The sequence below is a fragment of the Hyperoodon ampullatus genome, assembly GCF_949752795.1.
Source record: "Hyperoodon ampullatus genome assembly, chromosome: 3".
Classification (NCBI taxonomy): domain Eukaryota; kingdom Metazoa; phylum Chordata; class Mammalia; order Artiodactyla; family Ziphiidae; genus Hyperoodon; species Hyperoodon ampullatus.
This window is the reverse complement of record NC_136916.1, coordinates 129,631,201-129,658,601: the sequence shown is the minus strand read 5'-3', so window position 1 is coordinate 129,658,601 and position 27,401 is coordinate 129,631,201. Positions and strand designations below refer to the sequence as shown.

Below are 27,401 nucleotides of genomic sequence, written 5' to 3'. Positions count from 1 at the left end.
TAATCTAGTCTGGCAACTTACAAGTTTAGCAAAGCGGGGAGGGAAAAGTTACTTTGCCTCTTCTATCACTCCATCTCCCAACATTCCCGTTTTATAAATTTCGTAATATTGTAATTGCAAATTTTTCCTACTTTGTCTTTTACCATTCAATATAAACAAAGCAAAAGGCTAGATTCTACTGAATATTATACTCCAAATACATTAGGCTCAGTGATTAGATAAGTTATTTTTAATTGCTCTATGTGGTTTTACAATTTTTACCTATAAGGAAAGGTTTGCCGTATCATAATCCATATATATATTTGGCAAGGTATAGAGGAAATAACTCTGGGAATTTAGTAAGCTCCACCACCATTCAGATTATGGCTACTATATTTCTAAATTATATTAAAACATAAAAACTCACTAAAGTGTAAAATATCTTCTACTGCTATCTCTGGTAAATTGATACTTGATAGCCACTAATAACATTAATGTGGGAGTTAAATCACACTAGAGATCACACTAAGATATTCTAAAATCAAACTACAAAAATTGCTAATACACGAAGGGAGGCCTACAAGGAAGGAAATGTGTTTAAAAACCCCTTTATCCAACAAGTTATTCTTCATCTACTATTTTATTTTCTAAATGGCTACAATTCTGCCATTCTTATCAGACAAGCAACCTTGATTTCTGAAAGACAAACTTTCTAAAATCCAAGTCAATTGTCAAGGGTTAAGACTACTCCGTAGGCCAATTCGTTAGAGACACAGTTCTATCCTAAAAACTCTAAGGTTGTGATTTCTGAAAAAACAGTAGCATAATAAAAACTGCTATAGAACCTTAATTTTTTTAAAATTTCCAACTGCTTTTGTGTCCTAAGTTATCATAAAATCAGATTAAATTTGGTGGAACTAAATCAGGGCAAAACCTCCTATATAGCCAGGATTATAAGAACCAAACAGATTCTCTTTTTTCATCATATAAAAGCTAGGTGACTCCCAAACTAAGTTACTTTATACCATATATCCCTGGAGAATAACATGGCCCAACACACCACACGTCCCACTTAATCTAGTTCAAACGAGTAACGTAACGTGAGAAACTGCACTGTGTAATTCCTTTATTTTCTGCATATTAGTGCTTTACCAACACTACAACCATAAAGAACACAATTCCAAGTACTGTACTTTTTAGTTTGGGGAGATCACAGTCTACAGACTCATTTACTTATATTAGACAAGATTAACCTCATTGAAAACTTACTTCAGTTTATAAATTCACATAAAATACAGAAATTGATGCAATTAAACAAAAATTTCAGGATCTTATTTCTTAACTTCTTAGATTGTAACTTTTTTTGCAGGCTATAATTACCTGCCCCATGATCATCAATGGTTATGATTCAATTTAACTACATCAATTATCAACCTTTTATATCCTTAAAGAAAATGTAAGTGAAAATTACAATTTCTTAGCAAAAGGTTTAAGGTTTTCCAAATTTCAAATATTTGCTTTCCCTCCTCCCCCCACCTTCAGTTAAGACATTTCAAATAAACTAAAAATAACCACATCTCACCTGCAACATTCCATAGCAATCACTTGATGTATAAAATTTTAACTATGCCCCCAGTTATTTTAAGACAAACAAAAAATGGCTGCCTACCAATCTGTCTGTCACAAGTTAGAAATACTACATTTAAGAATTAACATGAGGGTTTCAAGTTTCCTCCAGTTTAGGCATTTATACCTTTGTGCTTGTCACTTCAGGATGTTACTATAACATTGATATTTATATAACCCATGTTTATGTACCTTAATATGTAATCGTTTAAAACACTAGTAATTAAATTTATGATGGAGCTATGGGAATTTTAAAAGCAACTAAAATGCTCTTAGATGTGTGTCAGCCTCATTTCTAGAGATACTTCTACTAAAGTGAAACTGACAACTTTATACTTTAGTTGCGTTTGAATTCAAAAATCCCTCTGCACCATTAGGAGCCTACAACATAGCACCTCTTCTCATCTGCCTTAAGTAAAATGTTTGTCAAGAGTTTTACTTTGAAGAGTTAACTTTCTATAGCCTTATACTTCTCATACATCTTTGGTAAAAGCTCCATTATACAATATGGCCAAAGCATGAAGGACCAATACTGTCCAATCATATACCATGATACCCCGTTCAATTTTAGTTTTCAGACACCCTCATAAACAAAACCCACTCCACCTTTTCCTGTATACTGCCTTTGCAGTCTACATTTCTGAATTCCCTAAGTTTAATTCCTTGAGGATCTCTAAAATGAATCCTTAAGGCTATATAAGAACCAGATGCTGCTACACAGTTCTGTATCAAGCATTAACATTTGGTTCAAAGTATTATCATAGTGGTCTCAATAATCTAGTTACTGGTCCTAACCAGCTAAGCAAGTAATCTTGTTAGGATCTGGATATCACCAGTGAGCACACTGCTTACCCTTGAAGAAAAGTAAGTTTACATTCATTGTCATCTGTAGGTTCTTCCTCTGCATCCTACTTCCCCTTTGTCATTCCTCAAGTCTACACATCATTCATTCATCACATTTCCTTCCTCAAAGGAGATAGTGTATTATTGAACCAACAGGATATCTGACTATTAGCATGAGTTAATCAAACAGAATACCTTTTTCATAAAACATCTTTTCCAGTGTTCTAATTAATGGAGATATGGATCACTCATCTATTAAAAAAAATACTTGTATCTTCAGCTTAATCAATTGCTGTAATGTGAAAACACGAATTTTTTTTCCAACCAAGTAAAAGGTGCATGTAATTTGAACTGTTAAATGCTTTATTAATGAATATGTAAACATTCTAGTAATTTAAAAACTATTGGTCTTAGACATTTGAAACATGGTAAAAGTATATATTCCAGTTTTGCCCAAAAGTCACTTAAAATATCTACAAATATTTCATCTGTGTGTGGCATACACCATTATTGCTCCATTTTCTGGAAAAGTCTATTTTTAAAGTTAAAAAAGAGGGAAAACACAGCAAAGTTGCTAACTTTGCAGTGAAAAAAAAAATCTGTGTCCTTGACTGGTTACATTTTCATAGTTTTATGCAGTGTAAGTTAGCTATGTAACCGGGAACTTGAGTTTTATCCTTACTCATGCATGATGTATGTTTCAGAACTTAAGAGCTGAAATTTCAAAGAACTTCTTACATTACCTGTTTAACACAGTGATGTGCAGCTGGAACATATTACAATGATATTACTCATTATTTGCCACTGTGGGCTGTTTACTATACTGGTCTTAGATATAAAAGGTCACATTTGAATTTACTAAGTTAAAGTCAGAACTCATAAGCGAGGGGAAAAAGGCCTTAAATATAAAAGACAAACGGCAGTTTGATTAAGCAATAATTTTCAGTTTACTAGATGAAACAGACTTGCAACACAGTCTGCATGAATGCAAAATAAGCCATCTACAGCAAGTGATAAGGAAACTGGGCAGAAAGGAAAAAAGCATACATTGGAAAAGAAGATTCTCTCGAAATAAAAAAAATCAAACCATTATTATAAAGGAATTTACCAAGAACTGCTATTATTTCCCCCATCCCATTTGCTGGAAGTCAACAAGAGCATCTAGCACTTTGTGTTCATGTCAAAAAAGTCAGATCAGAGCATCCTAACGCAAAGCAAAGGAAAAAAAGAAAAGAAACAAAAAAGAAAACCCCTAACCCCCTCCCCCAAACCGCAGAACGGTAACTCCAGAGTTCAAATTCAAAGAAGAGAAAGTGGCAACTGAAAGAGGTGATGGTGGCGATAATCCTATGAATGGGTTTTTGATTTCTCTCCTTCCGGGGGATGGGCGGAGAAGAGGCTCATTAGGATTTGTAGTTAGAGGTTAACCATGTGAGCCCCTCATAGAGTCCGTCCCCCGAGGTGGCACAGGAGGGCTGCACATACCAGTTCCTGTCCCGAATCCGGGTCAGGCCCAGTTTCTCCTGGATCTCGTGGGGTTTCATGGCATCGGGCAGGTCCTGCTTGTTGGCGAAGATGAGGATTATGGCGTCCCTCATCTCCCGGTCATTGATAATGCGGTGCAGCTCCTGGCGGGCCTCGTCGATGCGATCGCGGTCGGCGCAGTCCACTACGAAGATCAGACCCTGGGTCCCGGTGTAGTAATGCCGCCAGAGCGGCCGGATCTTGTCCTGGCCGCCCACATCCCACACGTTGAACTTGACGTTTTTGTAAGTCACGGTCTCCACGTTGAAACCCACGGTGGGGATGGTGGTCACCGACTGGCCCAGCTTCAACTTGTACAGGATGGTTGTCTTGCCGGCTGCGTCCAGGCCCAACATGAGGATCCGCATTTCCTTGTTCCCGAAGATCTTAGATAGCACCTTCCCCATCGCGTCGGAGGAGCCGGGGCCGGGGGCATTCAGGTGTCCCGGGTCCCCTCCGCCAACAACGCCGCCGCCGCCGCCGCGAAACCGAAACGAAGCCTCCCAGTCGCGACGGCGCCCGTGCGGCCTGCGTGGGAGTCGCCTCCTCGGGGGAGAGGCCCGGACCCGTCGCTCACTCGGGCATCACCCACCGCACAACTTGATTCCTCCAGTCGCCGCGGCCGCCGGGACGCTGAGTCTGCGCCGGGAGAGCCGCCGCCCTGCTGAGGCGCGGCCCGGCCCGGAACTGCCCTTCCCCCCGCAGGCGCCGCACGAGCGCCGCCGCGGTTCCCGCTCCTCCGCCTTCTCCTCGCTCCGCCGCGGGAGACTGCGGCCCTTCGGCCCGGCTCCCGGTCCGTGAGCACCACGCTCACCACCGACCCAGGCCACCCGATAGGCAGCGCGGCTCCGGCGCCCCGTCAGGTCATTGATCCTCGCGGGAACTCGGTGCGCTGCCTGCAGACACAGAGAGAGGGAGAACGGAGTTACTGCTAGAGCCCCAGAGGAGAGCAGAGACCGGGGGGGCCCGCCTTGCCAGCTCAGCCCAGGAGGTTACCTCCAGCCGCCGCCCCGAGCGCGGGCTCCCTCCGGCCTCCACCGCCTCCTCCCAGCTCTGCCGCCGCCGCCGCCGCCGGAAAAGGCGCCGAGGAAACCGCCTCACTTCCCCTCCCGACCACGCAGGCGCAGCAGAGGCCGCCCGTACGGACAAGAGCGACCTCTGTAAAGAGAGCAGCCCGCGCGCTAAATGTCGGGGCGCCACGCGCGGAGGGGCGGGGCTACGGCGGCTCAGAGGGCTCGCAGGTGCGGCCAGCCCCCACCCCCGCGAATCTCGGACTCTCACCCGCGGCCACCTGTTGCTGCTCTAGCGTCTCGTCCACTCTCTGCATTCGTCTTCCGCACTCTCTCCTCCTCCGCCCCCATTCAAACCAGAAGAGCCGATCCACTGCGGAGCTCCACGGTGTGGGGCCCGCGGACCGCCCGCTCCCCTGACGAACGCCTCCCCTGTGCTGCTTCCAGGCCTGTTCTCGGACCCGGGTTACCGCCAGATGCTCCGCGAGTTCCCTCCAGCCCGCCCCAGCCTTCGTGTGCCCTCAGTCTCCCAGGGAAGCCCTAGCCGCTGTTTTTATCTTTCCCCCAGCCTTCTTTGGCTTCCTTTATCCCTCGTGCTCTGTGCGTTTCCTGAAAGACACGTGGGAGGCTAGTGGTCCGCGTGGAATCTGCCAGTCAGTGCGGCGCTTTTACTGGCTTTGGGTTTGCTCTGAAGCCCGTCTTTTGGACATTGGAGCCCTATCTTACACATCTCGTCAGGACCAGTCCACGTTTCTTAAAAATTACAGTATTGTCAAAAGTTCCCGTGCCTTGCCGCTTTTTCAACTTTTTAGAAGGTGGTCATTTTTAATATTTAAATATCATCTCCTTTTAGTGTGATTAGTAGTAGCTTCTCACCCAGCCACTCATTCTTAACTTTAAGAAGCCTCGACGATATAATCTTAGCGTAGGATTTAGAATCAGAAAGACTGACTACTTCTGTCGCCTGGATTTGGACATTTAACCTTACTGAGTTACCTCCTGTGTAAACTGAGTGTGATACTGACCTTTCTGTCCTCAAACCCCATTTGAGGGTTAAATGATGTTTGTAGAAAACTTCAACCTTTTTGTATCGAATGGTTAGTGGTAAAGTTAGACTTAAAGTTCAAAAAAGGTGAAAGCTTGAAATGTAAATAAACCAAAGGGAGGAAAAACAGGAAAATAGTGTTTTTTTTAAAGAAGATGCTGTAATAACATAAGGTAACATACTTTTTATCTCACAACGTAAGAAAGTTTGATAATGGTAGATTGGTTAAATGATAACCTTACAAGCTTCAGCCTGAAGTAAATTTACTTAAGTTGTTAATATTCCGAAATGATTTAATTTACTTACCATCTGCCTTAATATGTATGCCCTGTCTTAAAACTGAAAGAAGGATTTGGAGTCAGAAGATTGGGGTTTAGAGTGTTACCCCTCCGTTTTATAGCTGTGAATCCTTTCCTTTCAGTCTTTGTAAACTTCATTTTTTAATCTTTTGAACGAGATGAAGAATATCATCTCGAATGAAAATAGTCACTATTTATTGCTTGTTATCATAAACACTACTAAATTACTTTAAATATTTTACCTTAATCTGCACAGCAACCATGTGAGGTAGCTTTGAGTGTTAGTGGAAACTGAGGGTCAAAGAGGTTGAGTAATTTTTTGAAAGTCACAGAGTTGAGATTAAATGGTGAATCTACAGCTGATCCTCTTAACCCCCAAATTATGCTCTCTCCCTGAGTACTTCACACAGTTGTTCGGAAGCTCGATTATGGTACCGTTGACTCTTGAACAACACGGGTTTGAACTGCACAGATCCACTTGTACTTGGCTTTTTATCAATAAATATGTACTATGTTATTACACAGTCCGGGTTGGTTGAATCCACGGATGTGGAGCCTGAGATATGGGGGACCAACTAAGAAGTTATCCTCAGAATTTGGACTACATTGAGGTGAGCCCCCCAACTCCCCTATTGTTCAAGGGTCCACTGTATTTCTTAAAATGCTTTATAACTATAAATAAAGTGCTATAGTAATTATTATTATATTTGAGGAAGGAATTTTTTTATATGTGGCAGTGAGAACTGTATTTTGCTTCATTCCAACATAATAGTTTTCTCAGAGCAGATTCCAATTTTTCCAACTAGGTGGAAGATTGATCTGCTGGACTTGGATTTATTTTTCAGTGAAAGATGTGATATAATTAAAAATAGAAGCAACTTGAAGCACTAGCATCTACTTGGCACTGACACTGTGCTAGGGCTAAAATAGTTCATTTTTGAAAGCCAACTTCCATTTATCTTCTACCAGAATACATGGAGGCAGAGACTTTGCCTTGTCCACATAATGTCCCCAGGGACAGCATGTAGGTATCAGGAATTGTCATTATTTGAATGAATGATTACCTTTTATACCACAGATGAGACAAAAAAGGAAAGGCACATACTATTTTATCTGCAGTTTGCAATAATAGGTTAATCAAGATTTTCATACAGTGGCATATCTTATAGTGGCTCTTCATACAATAAATTATACAATAGATTATTTTTAAGTAATGATCATAAAACAATAATGGCGAGAATATAAATACAGTGAAAAATTTAACTTTGTATATATACAAAAATTTTTAAACAGTGCATTTCAATAAAACCAAACTATCTGCAAAAAGTAACAATTTAGGGGACTACTAAATCATACCACTGATGAAATATTTTGTTTTCTTGACACTTTCTTGAAACAATTAACAATTCAAAAAGTAAATTTCAATTCTAAAAATATTACTGTCATTCAGTGAAATTTTACAAATAAACTAAAATTTACATTTATGAAACAAAGTATTAGATTTCTCAGTTTGCATTCTGTTTCACTGTCTTAAGTTATAGACACAGATAAAACTCCAAAGACTACCTGCTGTAGAAAAATGGATCTCTGCTTCTTAACTCAAAGCCTGCAAATAAAGAGATTTCTCCAGCTTGCTTTCAAACCAGGCTTCCCTTTTAGAAAACAGCATTTCATAATTTCTAATCTGTTCAACAGCCACATATGTTTATTATAATCCTGACTAAAACACTATCTTATAAGAATAATATTTACTTTCATAAAATGACTTAGCTTTCCACTTTAAGATGAAATAAATGTCTTCCTTAACAATAGCATCCCGAGCTATTTACCCCTATTTCTGAATTCCTATAGCTTTTTAAAAATGACTCACTCTGTGTGACTCTGTTGTATATTTCTTTCTATCCCATGCAGGGCCAGGGAAATTCTGACCACACAGTGAGGGTGGGAACCAAAATGATAGTTCACTCCCTCTTCTCCCTGTGTCAGCTGAGGAACCACTTTCTAGTTCTTCCTCTTTAACCATAAAAAAAACTGATATCCCAATCAAAACCTTGATCATTACTTTAGCTATGCCTGAGTATGAAGACTTCGTCTCATTTTCAGCAATATTAAAAGTGGAAAAGATAGAACTAAAAACAAAAGTTTGCATTACAATTGATATTTTAGCAAATTGTTTAATAGCTATGGCTTCAGACCATAAAAATAAACACCGGGGCAACATAGTCTGGTGGCACAAGTGAATAGAAAAAGCTAAATTACATCCTTAACTTACTCCCAGTACTTCTTGACTTAGGTTTAACTTGGGTAATTTGTTCATCCTCATTGATCATCAATTTCTCTGTTCCTACAATAGAGGAATCTCTCTTAATTGATTAGGGCAGTATATGTTATTCTCCTTTTCAGTTGAAGGAGCTGAGGCACTGAGAGGGTAAGCAACTTTCTTAAGGTCTATCAATGGTACAGAGGAGATTTGAATTAACACTTTTTTGATCCAAGTCTGGTGTTCTTTATTGTGTGAACTCTGGAAGCTGGACTAGATCAATGGTTTTCAGCTCTGGCTGCACATTAAAATCAGCTGGGGCATTTTTAGACTGTATAAATTCCTGAGCCCACCCCAGGTTAATTAAGTCAAAATATCTGCGATAGAGGTTCTACCCCCCAGTATTTTTTTAAGGCTCCCTGAGTGATTCTAACGTATAGCTAAGATTGAGAAGCACTGAACTAATTGCTAACTTCCCTTCACATCAAAAATTCTATGAATTCTGAACTTTACTTATTTTCTTATTCCTCATCCCCAAGATGTATACCCACACACACAAATTTTTGCATAGTATAGTGCAAAAACTTTAATCACAATAATCCATTATAAGTGACCAAGGCATTAGACCTGTCAGACAAAGGCATAAATGTTTCTAAATTCTTGCAAAGAAAAGTGTTTTTAAAATATACTATAATTATAGCTAAATTTATTGAATTATTAATAGAACCCTATCAACTAGTCAACACCATTAAATGAAGAGAAAGTAAGACAGGACACTTGGCAACCATAGGATGATCAAAGTCATAAGCTCTAGACTAAAACTTGTCTGTGGATACTTCCCATTTGGCTGCCCAGTATGCAAACACTTCTCCTATTTGACTGGATCACAATTTAGGTAGAAGGAAAGATGAAGGGGGGCAAATAAATATTCCTTTTCCTATTTCCTGGTAGCTAGGGTTTGGGTAAGTGAACTGGGCTCAACCAATTAACTAATCAATGTCCTAGTCCAGGCTTTGAATTTTGAGAGGTTCAGAATTCCACAGTTGCTGGGACAAGTGTCCAGAGTGACTGAGTCCAGCAGCATGGTGGCAAATATCCAATGGCAGAAGTGCCAATGGCAACAAGTGTCACAGTGAAAGCACCAGCAGGACATGTCTAAAGCCATCAATTCTATGACATAGTCCTAGCAGTGCCTTTTCTACCCTGTCTCTACAGCCTTCCTGACAATTCTGTGGGCCCTCTTGATACATTTCCAATAAAATTATTTTCTGCTCAAGTTAATCAGGGTCAGTTTTTCTTGACTGTGAATAAGAACCCTGAATAATACACATTTTAATTTAAAGAATTCAAAATAAAATCTTTTACCAACATTGTAGGAATTGAACATCTGATTGTGTTAGTAATTTTCCCATTAGATGGTCATTTGAAAATAGAGTCATACACGTAAAATTATAGAATCATCATTATTTCTAATCTGTTAAAATTATGTTCCTTCTCATGGAAGTTTATGAATGTGTTGTTTTCAAATCAACCATTTGAATCAGTGAATTTGTTGGAGTGAGAAACATTTCATATCCTGGAACTATTCATAACATCCCCTGTTAAGAAGAAGCATATAATCTCAGAAATTTAATTTTCAATATCAGAAGAGTGTTTTTAAGCTAAAGCAGGATTATTACTTTGGCCTAAACTGACAGATAGTTAGTTTACAATATTGATTCTCTGAAAAAGACTTTTGTTTAGAGCAGAGAGGCTAAATCATTCAGACTGCTTAATTGACTGAATACTCCAAACCTTGTAATTAAGTAACAACACAACAGTGCGTGTGGTGTGTGCAGTAACAGTTGTTGGGCCCTGTGTTATCAGTTATGCAGCTATGTTGTTATTGTACAATAACATACTATATAGCAGTGTGTTGGTGCACAGCGTGCCCTTGAGGAAGACATTCAAGGCACACCAAAGATCTGAGGGCTAAAATCCTTCTCCTGTCTTTATAGTCATTCCAGCTTTAAATTTCCTAATTTATAGGTTTTGTCTTTTACTTTGTCTTGTTTTGTTTCTGTTTTTGTTTTCCCTCATTGTTAGAGATACAGGAAGAAAACGGCATATAAGCAAAACAGTGACCCCTAATTGGTGAATGCATCACAATGGCACTAAATAAGTAGATTTACTAATTTAAGGCATCATGCAGTTTTAGCTCTGTGTATTACTCCTTGCCTCTAGCATGGGATTTTGCATTTGATCTGCCTTAGTTTCTGACTTGCTGGTTAGAGATTCAGCTTCTCAAGGAGATGCTCCACATGGCTAGGTTGGTGGTAAAAGAAAAGTGGAAGAACTTTCCATGTTACAGAATCCAGAGAAAAGAATCAGTATTTCAAATCTCAAGAAACAGTTGGTAAGTCAGTAAATTTACAGCTGTTTATAGATTAGAAACCAAATAATTAAATGGTTTTAAATGCCACATAGTGCTGTTTCAAAGAGAGAATAAATGAATAAATGAAAAAGTAGGAAAGAAGAAGGAAGATAGAAAGAAAAAAGGAAGGGAGATAGGGAGGAAGGAAGGAAAAAAGAAGAGGATTGTATTGAAAAGCAGAGCTTGGCAATGTTGTAAACTGATACCCTAACCTAATCCAAAACCCAGTTTTGGGTTGAAAGGAAGAATTCCTTAGAAAAGCATAACCAGGTAGATTTATATGAGATTTCCTCCTCCATAACCTTTTCTTTTTTTTAATGTTGCTTTATGTGCACCAAGAATAAACAGTGGAACAGTTTTTGCTATTCAGTACCTTTGGACCATCAGTATATTATTGTCTGTAGTTGCTCCTACTCTAAGATACAGTTCTGAGCACAATGACCAAGATTTATGAGTGTGGAAATGGTTGTAAAATCCTAGGTAAATGTTAAACTATAACCAGTTTTTCAATGGCTTAGCTGGGCAAAATTTATGAGTTTGTTTCCATTTTAAGCAAGAAAGATTCATATTCCAAAAGGCTTAGAAAGACACCTCCTGGATTATATGTCCACAAATAATAGTTAAATAACATAAAAGTCTGCTGAGCTAAAGACAGGCTTCAAGGGTAACATGACAATTTAATAAACCAGGGTCAATGGTGCTGTGACTCTCGGGTGAACTAGGGTGACAGTTCCTGTGCTCTCTTCACCATGGGAAAACCTGCTACCCTGTGTGCTGACCTCCCAAATTGACTAGATTGATGCTGGAAAAGGAAAGTTCTAGAGCCTTTGACGCAGTTTCTGATGTTCGACTTTATTTCCAAATGTAAAAATGGGTCTTTCTGCTGCTTATTATATCTTTTAAACGTTATAAGAAACATAAGTCATGAATTCAACTTGCTTTCACAGTAGTAATGTTGGTTATATAAGAAGGTTAACCTGGGACTTTATAACAATTTCAATATAGATACATTGTTAACCGTATATCAAAGATTCTAGGAATAGAACAAGATACCCAGTTTATTGGTCACTTTTAGGCTGTCTTTGGAAATGGCCATCCCCATCCACAAGAACACAGGAGTAGACTCCTGTCAGTCCTACTGGTTTTTCGATGTGACCCTTCCACACATACATCTCTGGCCATACCAGCTGGACCACAGATAGACTCATTATCCTAATTTGCTAATCAGATTCTTATTCCTAAGAATTTAAAATCAGATCTGAAGGAAGACCATATCAGTATGTCTCTTCCCAGTGGGTCCATATCCTCCTAACTAGGGACTGTATCACAGCCATATTCTGCTTTTGAGTACTGCGTGGCAGACAGAGTTAGTCTTTGGGGAGAAAGAAAAAGCAGATGTTCAGAGAGAAGTAGAGACAAAACAGATTATTCCTCGGGCTCCATTGCACAGTTTCCAGGCCCTTCCTGGAGTCTGTCTCCATACCAACCCTTGAGTTTCATGAAGTACCTGTATCTTTATATAAAATTACCTTTCTTTTTGCTAAAGCAAGCTCCAGTAGGCTTCTGTTACTTACAAGTTATAGCTTTACAAAACATATCAATGTACTGTGTAAGCAAAACAAAATTTTAACAATCAAATAACATAAATATATCAAAGTCACAGACTTCAATGCTTCATGGAGAATTAAATCTGATATAATAATACCTAATATAAAATAATTATATACTACCATCACTATTACATAATAAAACCAACATTAGAATTAGAGTAGGTAGGAGTGGACTATTGATAAATCTAATTAATTTATAAAAAGCTCTAAACTGTTCTGTGACCTGGTCTTTTGACCTATTCCTGAATTGCTTTATAGAGATTTTAGAATAATTTAATGCATTCCCTTATGCTATAGCATTAGTTCTCTTAATGTGGGAGGAAAAGAGACATCACAGAATTGCTGGAGAACTTTTTCAATCAATATCATTTGCCCTGAATAGAAGGTAATCATAAAAATTAATAAAATCTGGGGGAGTTCCCTGGTGGTCCAGTGGTTAGGACTCGGTGCTTTCACTGCTGTGGCCCAGGTTCAATCCCTGGTCAGGGAACTAAGATCCCACAAGCCATGTGGTACGGCCAAAAAAAAAAAAAAAAAACCAAAAAAAGTGAATACAGTCTGCTTCCAGGAAGACGGAGTAGACATACTTTTTCCAATTCCTCCTTCTAAGTACAACTAAAAATCCTGGACATTACATATAAAACAAGCATATGAAGACTCTGAAAATGGAGAGAAGAAGGCAGACTGACTAGAGACCTAGAGGCCCAAGGAATGACATGGTGGTGAGTTCCCTGAGTTTTCTTTTTGCCATATCTATCCCAGACTTAGAGCTTAAGAAGCTGGAAACCTGGAAATGCCAAAAAGCCTCAAGGAAAGCTTGCTCTCTTTAAAAAAAAGGATTAGGAAAGGGGCAACCTAGCAAGACAGAAAACCTTTAGAAAATAGCCACTTTACTCCAGCTAAAACCCAAAGAAAAAAGCTGTAGCCCCACCTTCACCCATGGTAGCCAGGGCCAGGTGAGCAACCTAGACTTTCACCCTTGCCAGTCTCTTAACGAGGTGTTCCAATTTCCTGCCTCCTCACTAGGCAGAGTAGGGAATGGGACCTTTCATCCCCATCAGGAGGTGATGAGCCCCACCCACCCAAGCCCTTGTTGTCATTGGAGACCACATGGGGAGCCTGGACTTCCCCCTCCACTAGGCAGTAAGGAGATATGCCTTCTCCTTTCTGCTGGGGTGGTATCATAGGGGGCCTGCTGGAGAGTCAGGATCTTCATCATATGGAGGCTAGCACCCTCTTCCACCATTACCCGCTTCATCCCCAACGCTGCTTGCCCCTCGTTGTGTGGTACCAGTGAAAACCATGTGGGAAGCAGTATTGAGGCACTTCTACCCCTTCCAGCAGGGAGGTATCACTGGAGGCTTAGTGGGAAGCCAGTAATCACCATCACACACCCAGCAATAACAAGGAGCCATCCCCCTAGGCTGTCAACAGAGGCCTAATGAGGAACCTGGCTTCTGTTCCCACCTGGCAGTAATGAGATGGTGCTCCACTTTCCTGTTGGAGAGGTGCTAGAGGAAGCTAGCTAAAACAGAAGGATAAATAAGATCCAAAGTCTTATAATACTCAAAATATTCAGATCTCAACCAAAAATTACAAATTATTCTCCAAAAAATCATCAAATTCTCAAACGAAGATCTCAGACTGAATGTAAAAAGGGAATCAATAAATGCCAACACCACTATGACAAAGATATTAGAATTATCTGACAAAGATTTTACAGCAGCCATCATAAAAATGCTTCGATGAACAGTTGTGGACACACTTGAAACAACTGAAAAAATACAGAGTCTCACCAAAGAAATAGGAAATCTCGGGCTTCCCTGGTGGCGCAGTGGTTAAGAATCCACCTGCCAATGCAGGGGACACGGGTTTGAGCCCTGGTCCGGGAAGATGCCACATGCTACAGAGCAACTAAGCCCATGCGCCACAACTACTGAGCCTGCACTCTAAAGCCTGCGAGCCACAACTACTGAGCCTGCGTGCTACAACTACTGAAGCCCGCACACCTAGAGCCCATGCTCTGCAACGAGAAGCCACGGCGATGAGAAGCCCGTGCACCGCAACAAAGAGTAGCCCCCACTCGCCGCAAGTAGAGAAATACTGCGCACAGAAACAAAGACTCAACGCAGCCAAATAAATAAATAATAAAAAATAAAATAAATAAAATTAAAAAAAAGAAATAGGAAATCTCAACAAAGATATAGAAGATATAAGGAAGAACCAAATGGAAATTTTAGAACTGAAAAAATGTAATAACTGAAATTTAAAAATTCAATGGATGGACTCAAACAGAATAGAAGGGACAGAGAAAAGAATCAGTCGACTGGAAGATATAACAATAGAAATTACCTGATCTGAACAGCAGAGAGTGAATAGAATTTAAAAAAAAATGAGAGGAGACTCAGAAACCTGTACAACTATAACAAAACTTCTAATGTTCATATCATTGGACTCACAGAAGGAGAGGAGAAGGAAGGTAGGCTGGAAAAGTTCTCAAAGAAATAATGGCTAAAAACTTCCCAAATTTGGCAAAAGACATAAACCTACAGATTTAAGAAGCTGAACAAACCTCCAAATAGGATGTATCTGAGGAGACCCACATCAAGATGCATTATAGTCAAGCTTCTGAAAACTAAAGACAAAGAAAACATATTGAACAAAACCAGAGAAAAACAGCACCTTACCTACAAGGGGAAAAAACAATTTAAATGACAGTGGATTTCTTATCCAAAACCATAGAGGCCAGGAGGAAGTGGCATGACATGTTTTAAGTGTCGAAAGAGAAGAACTGTCAACCCAGAATCCTATGTCCAGTGAAAATATCTTTTGAGAATGAAGGGAAAATCAAGACATTCTCAGATAAAGGAAAATTAAGAGAATTTCACCAACAGAACTTTCCTAAAATATGGCCAAAAGAAGTTGGAAGTTCTCAAACAGAAAGGAAAGAATTTTTTAAAAAAGAATCTTGGAATATCAGGAAGGAAGAAAGAACATTGTAAGTAAAAATATAGGTAAATACAATAGTTTTTCCTTCTCTTCTTTGAGTTTTCTAAATTATGTTTGATGATTGCAGCAAAAATTTATCACACTGTCTGATTTGGTTCTAAATGTCTGCTGAGGAAGCATTAGAAACAATTATAAACAATGATAAGCGAACATAAATGTGTGAAGCAAAAACTGATAAAACTGAAAGAAGAAATAGATGAATCCACAATTATAGTTGGAGACTTCAATACCTCTCTTGCAATAATTGATAGAACAAACTAGACAGAAAATCGACAAGTTTATAGAAAAACTCAACAATGGCATCAACCAACAAGATAATCAACATTTATAGAACATTTCACCTAACACCACAGAATACACACTCTTGAAAAAAATTTTTTTATATAATTAATTTATTTTTATTATTTATTTATTTTTATTTTTGGCTACATTGGGTCTTTGTTGCTGTGCTTGGGCTTTCTCTAGTTGCGGAGAGCAGGGGCTACTCTTTGTTGCGGTGCACGAGCTTCTCATTGTGGTGGCTTCTCTTGTTGTGGAGCACAGGCTCTAGGTGCACAGGCTTCAGTAGTTGTGACACACAGGCTCAGTAGTTGTGGCTTGTGGGCTCTAGAGCGCAGGCTCAGTAGTTGTGGCTCACGGGCTTAGTTGCTCCGCAGCATGCGGGATCTTCCCAGACCAGGAATCGAACCCGTGTCTCCTGCATTGGCAGGCAGATTCTTAACTACTGGACCACAAGGGAAGTCCCAGAATACACACTCTTATCAAGTGCCATATCCTGGGCCATAAAACAAATTTTAAAGAACTGTATATCATACAGAGTATATTCTCTATCCACAATGAAATCAAACTGGAAATTAATAATAGAAAGATAACAGGAAAATCTCAAAAGGCTTGGAGACTAAACAGCACAATTTTGAATAATCCATGGGTCAAAGAGTAAGTCTTTAGGGAAAAAAATACATTGAAATGAATGAAAATGAAAATACAATGTATAAAAATTTGGAGGACACAGCTAAAGCAGTGCTGAAAGGGAAATTTATAGCACTATTTCCCAAACTTTTTCATCACCCCAATACAGAAACTCTATATCCATTAAGCAATAACCCTTCATTCTCTGCTCCCCTCAGCCTCTCTCTACTTTCTGTCTCTATGTATTTGCCTTTTCTAGATATTTCATATAAGTGGACTAGTACAATATACATCCTTTTGTGCCTGGCATATTTTATTTAGCATAATATTTTCAAGGTTCATTTATGGTGTAGCATGTATCAGAACTTTATGTCTCTTTATGGGTGAGTAATATTCCATAATACCATATTTTGTTCACCCAGTTTTCTATTGGGACACTTGGGTTGTTTCCACATTTTGGCTGTTGTGAATAATGCCGCAACAAACATCCATATACACGTAACTGACTTTTTGTTTTCAATTCTTTTGGGTATATACCTACGGGTGGAATCACTGGACCATATAGTAATTGTATGTTTAACTTTTTGAAGAACTGCCAAACCATTTCTCACAGCACCAGTTTTCATTCCCACCAACAATGTAAAAGAACTCCCCACATTCTCGCCAACACTTGTTATTGTCCAGTTTTTTTTTTTAATTATAGCGATCCTAGTAGGTGTGAAGTGATACCTCATTGTGGTTTTGGTTGCATTTCCTTAATGATTAATGACAGAGGAAAGAATGAATGAATGAAAGCATAAAGGGGCTTACAAGTTTATAAGTTTTTTATCACAAAGGATAAATCACTCTTCTAGTTTATATTATTATTATATTACTGTACAAGAGCACTAACATTTGTTTTAATAATGATAAATAATAACTCATCATTTGTATACATTTGTTTTCATTATATAAATACCCGTTTTGTAATATGCAATATTGTTTATCCATACAACATGGTGACTATAGATTGTCTCCTTTTACAGAATATTGCAACTAATATGTAGTGGTTTTGTCTTTCTTCGTTTCTTGCCACATGCCAGGCCATGGCCCCTTGGGAAATGAGCTGGGCCACAAAATGAATTAGAGTTCTGCCATTGTACAGCAAGGGGGTTCATTTGAACAGGCACAAGCAGCCTATGCCTTCAGTACTCTCTGTATAAATAGGGTTACTTTCAGGGCTCATTAGCCCTAAAAGCAACCCCTGCGGAAACTACGAATCACTTTGATCATAAATTGCCATACACAGAAAACTTGGTGTTAACACAATATGGTTTAATTATTAACAATGTGACTTGTGATAACATAATGTATTTATAAAGCATCCCCTAGCAAGCACCATGGTGCTATATATTCAACCATCACATCATAAAATCTCAACAAGTAATAGGAAGTTGTCTAAACCACACTCAAAAATTTTAAAATTTCCCCCTCCAAGATAAAAGGAAAGTTCATTGCCATTTGAACCTCAGAAGGCCTCAGTGATCTTCCACTGATTCAAGGGGAAGATCTTACCCTCCTCACCACCTCTACATAGGGAAAGCCCTAGGATTTTTATATTAGTCATACCCAGAGGCCAGCAGTCATGCAACATCAGAACCTTTCCAATCATTCTTCTCTTAGAAATTATGCCCTTTCCTCAGGGTCCAAGGTGAATAGACAAAAGCCTATATCTTAGGCTATTTGTATCATGTCAAGCAACTTCCTTGATTCTCTGTTTACACTTTTATTCTCAAAGCTAACCTTTATCCCTGATATTAAATAATAGTTGACACTTCAGGACACCTAGCACATAGCAGGTGCTCAATGGTTAATTGTTGGATGCGTGAATGAATGATTCAAACAAAGAATGTTATCTTGATCCTCTCTCACCTTAGTCAGTATAAGCTGTATGCAGTTTAAAGTATTTGTTTTTCTACCAAAAGCCAGGCTGTTCAAATATATTAACCTCGATAAATAATTAACCTTGAGACTTGAAATTTACAAAAAAGCAAATCAATTTACCAATTATTCTGGCAGAGTGTGACATTAGGCTAAGTCTACAGGGTCCTCAAACAAAGGAAGCACTCTTTCAAACTTTATCTGATGAAAATGAAACATTCTAATTTATTCTAATACTTTAAAAACGAATAAATTAAATACAGCAGAAAGCTTTTGTCACACTGGTGTAAAGAGATAGAATCGATAAAGTTTGTTAAATATCGGGAGTTTTATGTATTAGGTTTTGGTTTGGGGACGTGATTTATTCCACGTCAGATCAGAATCAATGTAACAAATAGCCATGCTATAATGGAGTTCTACTAAGTTCTTAAACATTAAAACACTTCAGCAGAACTGTCGGATGAAAGTCAAAACATATTCAAATTGAGGAAAATGACCCCACAAGTTTAACTTATATTTATAGGTCTAGCAGCGTGACACCGTATAAGTAACTGTGTCCACTGTCAGGATTTATTCTGATATTTGAAAACTTGCCACAAGAAATGAGTTTCTGGGTCGACGATAGATATTGTGAGATATTGTGTATTAACTATATTAAAGGCTTTTCCTCCAAGCAGAGTGTGGCCAAGTCGTAAGTGGTTATTACGTCAAAGCGTTAGTTCTCGTTAATCCATGGTTCGTTTATTAAATGTAATAGAATCAGGGTCAGCCCACAGGGGCATGTCTGTGAAATGCAAATAACCTATCGCAATGAAAATCCTGCCCGCAGCAGCAAAGGATCCCGCGGCCGTAAGAGGCCGAGAACAAATCTGCCACAGGGCGGGGCCCGGGAGCCTTCTTTGGGAGGACGCAGCCCAGGACTGCACTGAGATCCAAGGGACCGACGTCTCAGTTGGTACCTTGTCCGCCTCGCCTCCTGGCGGTCCCCCTCTCTTCCCCTGCCGGTCCTGCCTCTCGGTCCTCGAAAAGCCCCGCCTCTCCTTCCCCTGGTGGCCCCGCCTCTCGCCCCCTTCCCCTCCACCCGCCGCCCCGGTGTCTCCACCTTCCCCAGGCCCCCGTCGCCTCTCCTCTCCTCCCCTGGTGGTCCCGCCTCTCCCTCTCCCGGTGGCCCCGCCTTTCCACTGGGAGGCCCCGTCTTCCCAACTCCCTGGGAGCTCTCCCGCCCAGGCTCCTCTCCCATACCTCAGTAGTGGGAGGGGCTTGCCTGGGGGTCAGCGCCGGCGGCAGTCCCCTGGGCGCGTTCTTTCGTTGGTTGGTGGTCTTTCCGCCTTCTTTTCTTCGGCCGCGTCGGATCTCCTACTCAGGTGTTCTCTCCGGGCTGTGCGGCCCTGCCTGATAGTTGCTGAGGCTGCAAGCCCGGACCCCGCTTGCCCACAAGCCTTCTCCCCCGGCCGGGGCAGAAAGCCTCTGCGTCAGAGCCCATGCTCTTTCTCGTTTAACGTTCCCCCGAAGGACTAATTTATAAGTGGCTTGAGCTCCATGAGTGGAGTTCCATAGACAGATTGAGACATACCATTTGGAATGAATGCAGAATCTATTCCAACATTCAGTGCCTCAAAAGTAACTGTCACTAGGGTTATGTTTTGAAAAAGCAAAACCCCAGACGGCCAGACCATAACCTTGTTTTCTGCACTGTTAAAAAGTAAAAATCCTAGATAAAAGCTGGCGGGGATGTGGAGAAAAGGGAAACCTTGTGCACCGTTGGTGGGGATGTAAACTGGTTCAGATACCCTGGAAAACAGTATGGAGGTCTCAAGTCAGAGTAGAATTACCACATGATCCAGCAATTCCACTTCAGGGTGGATATCCAAAGGAAACAAATCATCACCTGGAAGAGACATCTGTACTCCCATGCTCATTACAGCATTATTCCCAATAAACGAGGTATGGAAACAACCGAAGTGTCCACTAACACATGAATGCATCAAGAAAACACACACACACACACACACACACACACACACACTGGAATATTATTCAGCCTTTAAAAAGAAGGAAATCCTGTCATTTGTGACATGGATGAACCTGGAGAGCATTATGCTAAGTGAAATAAGCCAGAGAAAGAAAAATACTGCGTGCTCGCATTTATATGTGAAATTAAAAAAAAAAAGTTTAACTCATAGAAAGAGAGAATAGAAAACGGTTGCCAGGGGCCGGTGAGTGGCAGAAATAGGGAGAGGCTGGTAAAAGAGTGCAAACATTCAGTTATGTGATGAATAAGGTCGGAGGATCTAAAGTATAAAATGGTGATTATAGCTGATAACATTGTGTTGTATAATTGAAATTTGCTAAGACAGTACAACTTAAATGTTCTCACCAAAAGAAAAAAAAAGTAAACATGTGAGGTGATGGATGTGTTAATTAACTTGATGGCAGGAATCCTTTCACAATATACACAATTCATTACACTGTACACTTTAAATATCTTACAATTTTATTTGAAAATCATACCTCAATAAAGCTGGAAGAAAAGTGACAGAACATAAAAGAAGCAAGCACTGATTCAAGCTTGTGCATAATTAACTTAGCACTGGATATTATGCACATCACTAATTCATAAAACAATACAGGTGAAAAATATAGAATGATGAAGTGGTGGTTAGTGTAACTGACAGTGGTTTAATTTAAATCATAAATTTTACATCAAATTGAGAAACTTATACTGCCACGAAAAGTATAGTGACAGATTTGAAAAGCAGAACATAAAAGTTTTATTTACAACATAATTATAATGAAAAAATGCATATGAATATAAAAAGAGATTGTAGGAGGATACAGGACTCAAAATAGAAAATCAGACTCCTTACAGGAGGATGAGGCTGATTCATCCCATTGGGGTGTCCTGGAGATGCCTGGAACTCTTTCAGTTCCTGCCCTTTCTGAGTTTTGGTTAGCCAGGGTTTTCCTCTGTGAGCTTCCCTAAATCAGAGTACAGAGTATGCTGCAATAATAGAGACCCCAAATATAGTGATTTAAATGAAATAGCAGCATTACCCAACCAAACCTGGGTCCACTCAACCGAGTGCAGTAAAGCCAATGTATTGACATTGGGTTGTGGTGAAAGAAAGTGTGGTGTTTGTTGCAGGCACCAAGCAAAGAGTCTGGGCAGCTAATGCTCAAAAGGCCCAAACTCTCCAGTGGCTTTCAGGAAAGGTTTTTAAAGACAGGGTGAGCAGGAGTGTTGCAGGGTGTGTGATCAGCTCATGGACATTCTTCTGATTGGTTGGTGGTGAGGTAATCAGGAGTCAACCATCATTAACCTTCTGATCCCAGCCATCTGGGGTCTATGTTCTTGCGGGCAGCATACAGTTAAGTTCTTCCACCTGGTGGGGATTTCAGTATCTGCAAAACAGCTCAAAGGATAGGGCTCAGAATATTATCTCTAGCCCTTGAGGAGGAACTAAAGGTCCTTGACTTTATTTAATAGCTAAACTATTACTATTTTGTCTGCTTGACTGTTTTCCTTTGTTTTTGCATTTTCTCGCTTCTCTGATTAAATTTATTGTTTGGTCCTTGGGGATGGCCTAGGAGGCTAAAGCTTTTCTACAAACAAGAGACAGGCAGAGGACATGGTAGGGGGGTTGGGGGAGGGTCTGTCCTGGGAAGGCCCGATAGGGTCTTGCTTGGTTACAGGAGCTTATTTCTCATGTAACAGTCTGGAGGTAGAAGTGGCCCAGGCTGGCAGGGTGGTTCAGCTCCATTAAGTTATCCATGGACCCTGGTTTCTTTCCTCTTAATGCTCTACCATACCCTAGGATATTTTCCTCATTTGCATGGTTAAAGCTTGGGCACTGACAGGGGTTTGCATTGGCGCCATCTAGCTCTGGGGAAGGGCAAAAGAGCAGAACTGGAGGACAACTGATTTATCTTTTAAGCAAGTGAGGCAGAAGTGGCACTTATTACTTTCACTCATATTCTTTTGGTGAGAACTTGACCACACTTGGTTGTAAGAGAAACTGGGAGATGTGGTCTTTAACCTGGGCTTCATGTGCCCAACTAAAAATTTATTAGTAAAAGGGAAAAACAGATTTGGGGGGACAACTATCAGTCTGCCACGTTTCTCTTGTCAACAAAAAATTAATCAGTCGAGCTAAGAAAGAATTGGAAAGTTTTAGCAAGCCAAATTTGAGGATTATAACCCAGGAAGAAGAGCATGTCAGAAAGCTCTGAGAACTGTTCTATCCAGTAGAAGTAAAAGCACAGTTATATAAGTTTTTTTTTTTGAGACAGAGGCTGTACATCAAATGACGTATTATTGACAGTTTACATAATCCAGATCTAAATGTCATCGTGTTAGGTCAGGTGACCCTTTACAAGAGCAAGAAGGAATGTTATCTTTTAAGGAGTCATCTTGTTGATGCTAGGAGAATGTTGCTGTTTATGGTTGGGCAGGTATTCCTGCTGATGGCGAAGGTTTGGTCAATGCATGATGCAGATACACTAGGCACAGTGGCGGGAGAGAGAAGAGGCCAAAGGGCAGAGAAGAATTTTTTATGTTTAAATTTTTCTTGTCTTGCCATAAAATATGAATTTTATTTCACACTCCCATTTCTTTCCAATTAATTCCTTCTTAAGAGGAGTTTGCTTACTTCAGTTTACAGACAGTCCTTATTGCTTGCAATTGAAGTACCTTAACTGATGCCCCATTCTTCAGCTCCCAGTTTAAATGATGCCTCCTCAAGGAGGCTTATCTGGCCGTTACCCAAAAACTCGGTTGGCCTCTTGGTGGGTGTTGAGCCAAAACACACAACCAAGCCAAAGATTGGGAGAAGGAAGAATTAATTACCTGCAGAAAGTAAGGAGAACACCAGGGATCTTTCCCAAAGCAGTGTGTCCCCCACCCCCGGAACTGCAAAACTGGGGAAATTTTAAGCTAAGGATAAATGCATAATCATGAAGGGGCTTGGGCAGAGGAGAATTCAGCAGAGAACTGGGGCAAAGGTAGACAGAGTCTAAGCTTTAGTTGATTGAAGTAATGAGGGTCTGAAAAGGTCAACATCATCATCCCTTAGGTTCCAGTTGATCTGGTAGTTGAGCACTTCAGGCTCATCTTTACCACTGAAACAGAACTGGGAGTCTTTATAAATCATATATTATCTTTGCTATTGTTACTTCTTTTGCCTGATAACAGTCACTTGTTCCTGCATTCTTTTTCTCCCTTAAGATCATTCATTAGAGACCTGTTCAAGGATAAGCATCGTGGCCAGGCTTGGATCACAAAATGGCTTAGATCAAAAATGGCTTCTCTTATGTCAAGAAAGCCATGCCTGGTTCTCTTTCTCCAGGGACCCCCTTCCCCATCTGCTTACATGGCTGCTTTCTCTAAAGTAGGTCCCTTTCCCATTTCCTGCCATTATTGTTTTTATCTCAGCACTTCGTTTCCTTTGCGGCACTTAACACAACTTGTAATTACTTTTTTTTTTCTATGTTGTTCTCTGTCTCCCCACTGTGTCCCTTTTCTTCACCACTACATCTCCATCGCCTAGCACACTGCCCGTCATTGGATAGACAAGAAATAAATATCTGGTGTTAAATGAATCAAACAGTGGTGAAGAATGACTCAGAGAGTTCTGAAGTGACCAACTAAATGTATTGGTGGAGAGTGAGAATACAGGAACGGTTAGACACCATTTGGAGGAAGGGATCAGAAGATGGTCAGTTTTGTTTGCACATGTTGAATTTGAAGTTTTGAATAATTTCAACGTGACACCTAGTAGGCAGCTTGAAACACAGATCTGGAGCTCTGGAAAGAGCATCACATTGGAGCTATAGTTTTGATAACCTTGAGAATTGATGAGGTCACTCATGAAGAGCATGGCAAGACTACACAGAAGGTTTACGAAGGAACTACAAAGAACAATATTTAAACAGTGGGCAGAAAGATCAGCAGAGCTTTCGAGGACCCAGCAGAGGCTGTTAACAAGAAGCAGAGAGAAGAAACCTTCGGGGAGGAGGTAGTGGTCACAAGTGGTTCAGTTGGGGCAGGGGAGGGGGGGTGAATTATGTCACATAAGTCTGAAAGAGTCCCTTAGAACTGCCAGTTAGGAGGCTTAGATATGGTAGCTTTAGAATAATTTCAGTGGGTTGGTGGGCTGTGGTCTGAAGACAGAATGTTAGGAAGTGAATGTAGTAATTGTAGAACATGCTTTCAGGAAGTGCCGCTATGAAAACAACAGATTTTATTTGGAAAGAGAGACAAGGTCAAAGAAGAGTTGAAAGAAAGCTCAGAATGTCTTTATATAAGAGAGAGAGAGAGGGGGAGAGAAAGAGGAGTGTGGAAATGATTGATGGAGGAATTTCGACCTACTGGGTCTAAGATAGGAAGAGACAACAAAGAGTTGCCCTCCCTTGAAGATGTAAAGATGAATTTTAGAAAAGGGCAGAGTAACAAGGAGTTGAGTTTTTTCTGATGACCTTTAATTTATCTATCAACATAAAGGAGGCAGCAGAGTTACCTGCTGCAAGAGTGGAGGTTGAGGGGGAAGTTTGGGCCAGTTTCTAAGAGAGAAGGGAGATGGAAAACATTGCCGGTAGGAGACAGAAAAGGTCAGCTGATTGCAGATCTACCGTGGCTGGAAATTCTTTTTCCTTCTTCCCGTTTATGCCTTCCTAACCTAGTCTTGTTTCAAAAAGACTTCAGGCTGCCAAATCGTAATTTTTGCACAGTCTACTCAGATACTAGATTTTTTTCCCCCAACAGTCATGGGCAACGAACACGTGGGGACAGCGAAAACAGACGGCTCCCGCACGTTCCCTTCGTTCCAACAGTGAAAACTGAGCTGGCCTCCAGCACTTTTGCGGACCCCAACCTCCGCTACTGTGGGTTACGCTCCTTCGTAGAGCGAAGGCACCTCCTAAATGCTTGCTGTGGACAATGGGAGATTTAGGGACAGATGGTTCGGTTCCCTCGTGAAGAACGTCCCCCCGACATTCAGCACGTATTTAAGGCCTGCTGAAGAAAGGCAATGCTGAGAGACCAAGGTACTGCCTTTCCTTTTGTGCTCGCTGCGTGTCCGGACGCAACGCCTACGAGCATTAAGCGCAAACCGACCAGTGTTCCAAGCAAAACACCAGGAGCCGAGGCCGGAACAGGGAAAGTAGCTTGTTCCTAGCTCGCAAACCACCAAGGGAGGACGACAACCCCGCCCCGATGACATCACACGTTCATCAGCCTCGAGGCCACCTTGCGTTGGGCGTGCCTTATCCTGCTAAGGCCTCAGCCTCGCTCCGCCCCAGGTGACGTCACCGCGCCACAACCTCTAGTAACTCGTTGCAGCAGCTTTCGTCGCCGGGCGCGGTGGCGCGCGCCTGTAGTCCCAGCTACTCGGGAGGCTGAGGCAGGAGGATCGCTTGAGCCCAGGAGTTCTGGGCTGTAGTGCGCTATGCCGATCGGGTGTCCGCACTAAGTTCGGCATCAATATGGTGACCTCCCGGGAGCGGGGGACCACCAGGTTGCCTAAGGAGGGGTGAACCGGCCCAGGTCGGAAACGGAGCAGGTCAAAACTCCCGTGCTGATCAGTAGTGGGATCGCGCCTGTGAATAGCCACTGCACTCCAGCCTGGGCAACATAGCGAGACCCCGTCTCTTTTGTTTGCCCCTCCCTCATTTAAGGAAATTCTGTATCTTCTAAATCCGTGTATTTTCCCTAAACAAATAACAAATGTTTGCCTTTTTCCAGATTCATATTTTTTACGAGTTCAGTAGTTCACTAATGTGTGCATTAAAAGTTGACGAGATATAACTGGTCTTTATTACTGGCTCTCTCGTCCCACTGTTTTACGCTCGTCTCCTATTTTACGTTCCTTTACCGTTAAGGCTCACCGGGTAAGTTGGATGCTCGGGTAGTTGTAGCCACCTCATCGCTGACCCCTACTGGAGAATCGTCAAAACGTCTTTGCGAAAAGCTGTTATCACCCTCGAAGCCAGCAGGGGATGCTCGTTTGCTCGCAACCTGTTGGAGAAAATGGCTGCCCGGCATCAGTGCGAAAAGTTCACCTCCGAGGCCAGATTTCCTAAGTTCTTCCCACGGCGGTCCAGTTTGCTACTTTGTTACCGCCATTTCCCTTACCTAACCCGGATCTTCCCTCCCCTCCCCATCTCCTGTCACCTTCATTCACCACTCTCTTGTCAAGGTTTTTGCTTTTGACTGTTGTTGGCGGAAGATCTGGCTTTTATCCGAATCCTTACATTCTGCCCGTTTACAGATAGGGCTGACCTTCCGACGGGGAACCCGGATACTCCCTCCTTGTAGGGGAAAAAGCAACCTAAGAGGAGCCCAGGCGTCCCTGTGAAAGCCGAGGTGACGGGGCAGCGTGGCAGAATGCCGTCAGCCTGTCGCTCCCCTTGGTTCTCGGATTGCCAACAGCTAACGTTAGAGGTGGAATTGAAGTGCAGGCAATTCGAGCATTGGGTGGGTTTGGGTCTGGAACTCAGTTGATGAGAGCAACGCCTGAGAGCCCTCCACTGAGCTATGTAAAGTAAGTGTTATCTTTATCTCGCTTTTAGAAGAAATAAGCAAATAAGGTATGAGCGAAGAGAATCTTTAAAATTGCCAGAAGTTTTTGGTGGTCTGCGGTAGTAATTTCATCTTTATGAAAGAACTGTCTTAGAGCAGGGGTCCCCAACCCCCGGACCGCGAACCGGTAGCGGTCCGCAGCCTGTTAGGAACCCGGCCGCACAGCAGGAGGTGAGCGGTGGGTGAGCGAGCGAGGCTTCATCTGCCGCCCCTCATCGCCCCCATCACTCGCATTACCGCCTGAGCCATCCCGCCACACACTCGCCCCCCACCCCGGTCCGTGGAAAAATTATCTTCCTCGAAACCGGTCCCTGGTGCCCAAAATGTTGGGGTCCGCTGTCTTAGAGGATTCCTTTTTAAATTTAGGCATTTTAGGGGC

The 27,401-nt window shown here is 41.3% G+C and overlaps 1 protein-coding gene across 1 annotated transcript; it reads right to left on the bottom strand.

The window, feature by feature from the left end:
- Window positions 1–3,371: 3,371 nt before the first annotated feature.
- ARF6 (ARF GTPase 6) lies at window positions 3,372–4,554 on the bottom strand. Its single transcript, XM_079701007.1, has one exon. It carries the CDS (start codon window positions 4,377–4,379, stop codon window positions 3,852–3,854), a length of 528 nt encoding a protein of 175 aa, XP_079557133.1. The 5' UTR covers window positions 4,380–4,554; the 3' UTR covers window positions 3,372–3,851.
- Window positions 4,555–27,401: the final 22,847 nt, after the last annotated feature.

Bases quoted from the DNA above. Each gene is read 5' to 3' on its own strand.
- ARF6 (XM_079701007.1), bottom strand. From the start codon at position 4,379: ATGGGGAAGGTGCTATCTAAGATCTTCGGGAACAAGGAAATGCGGATC.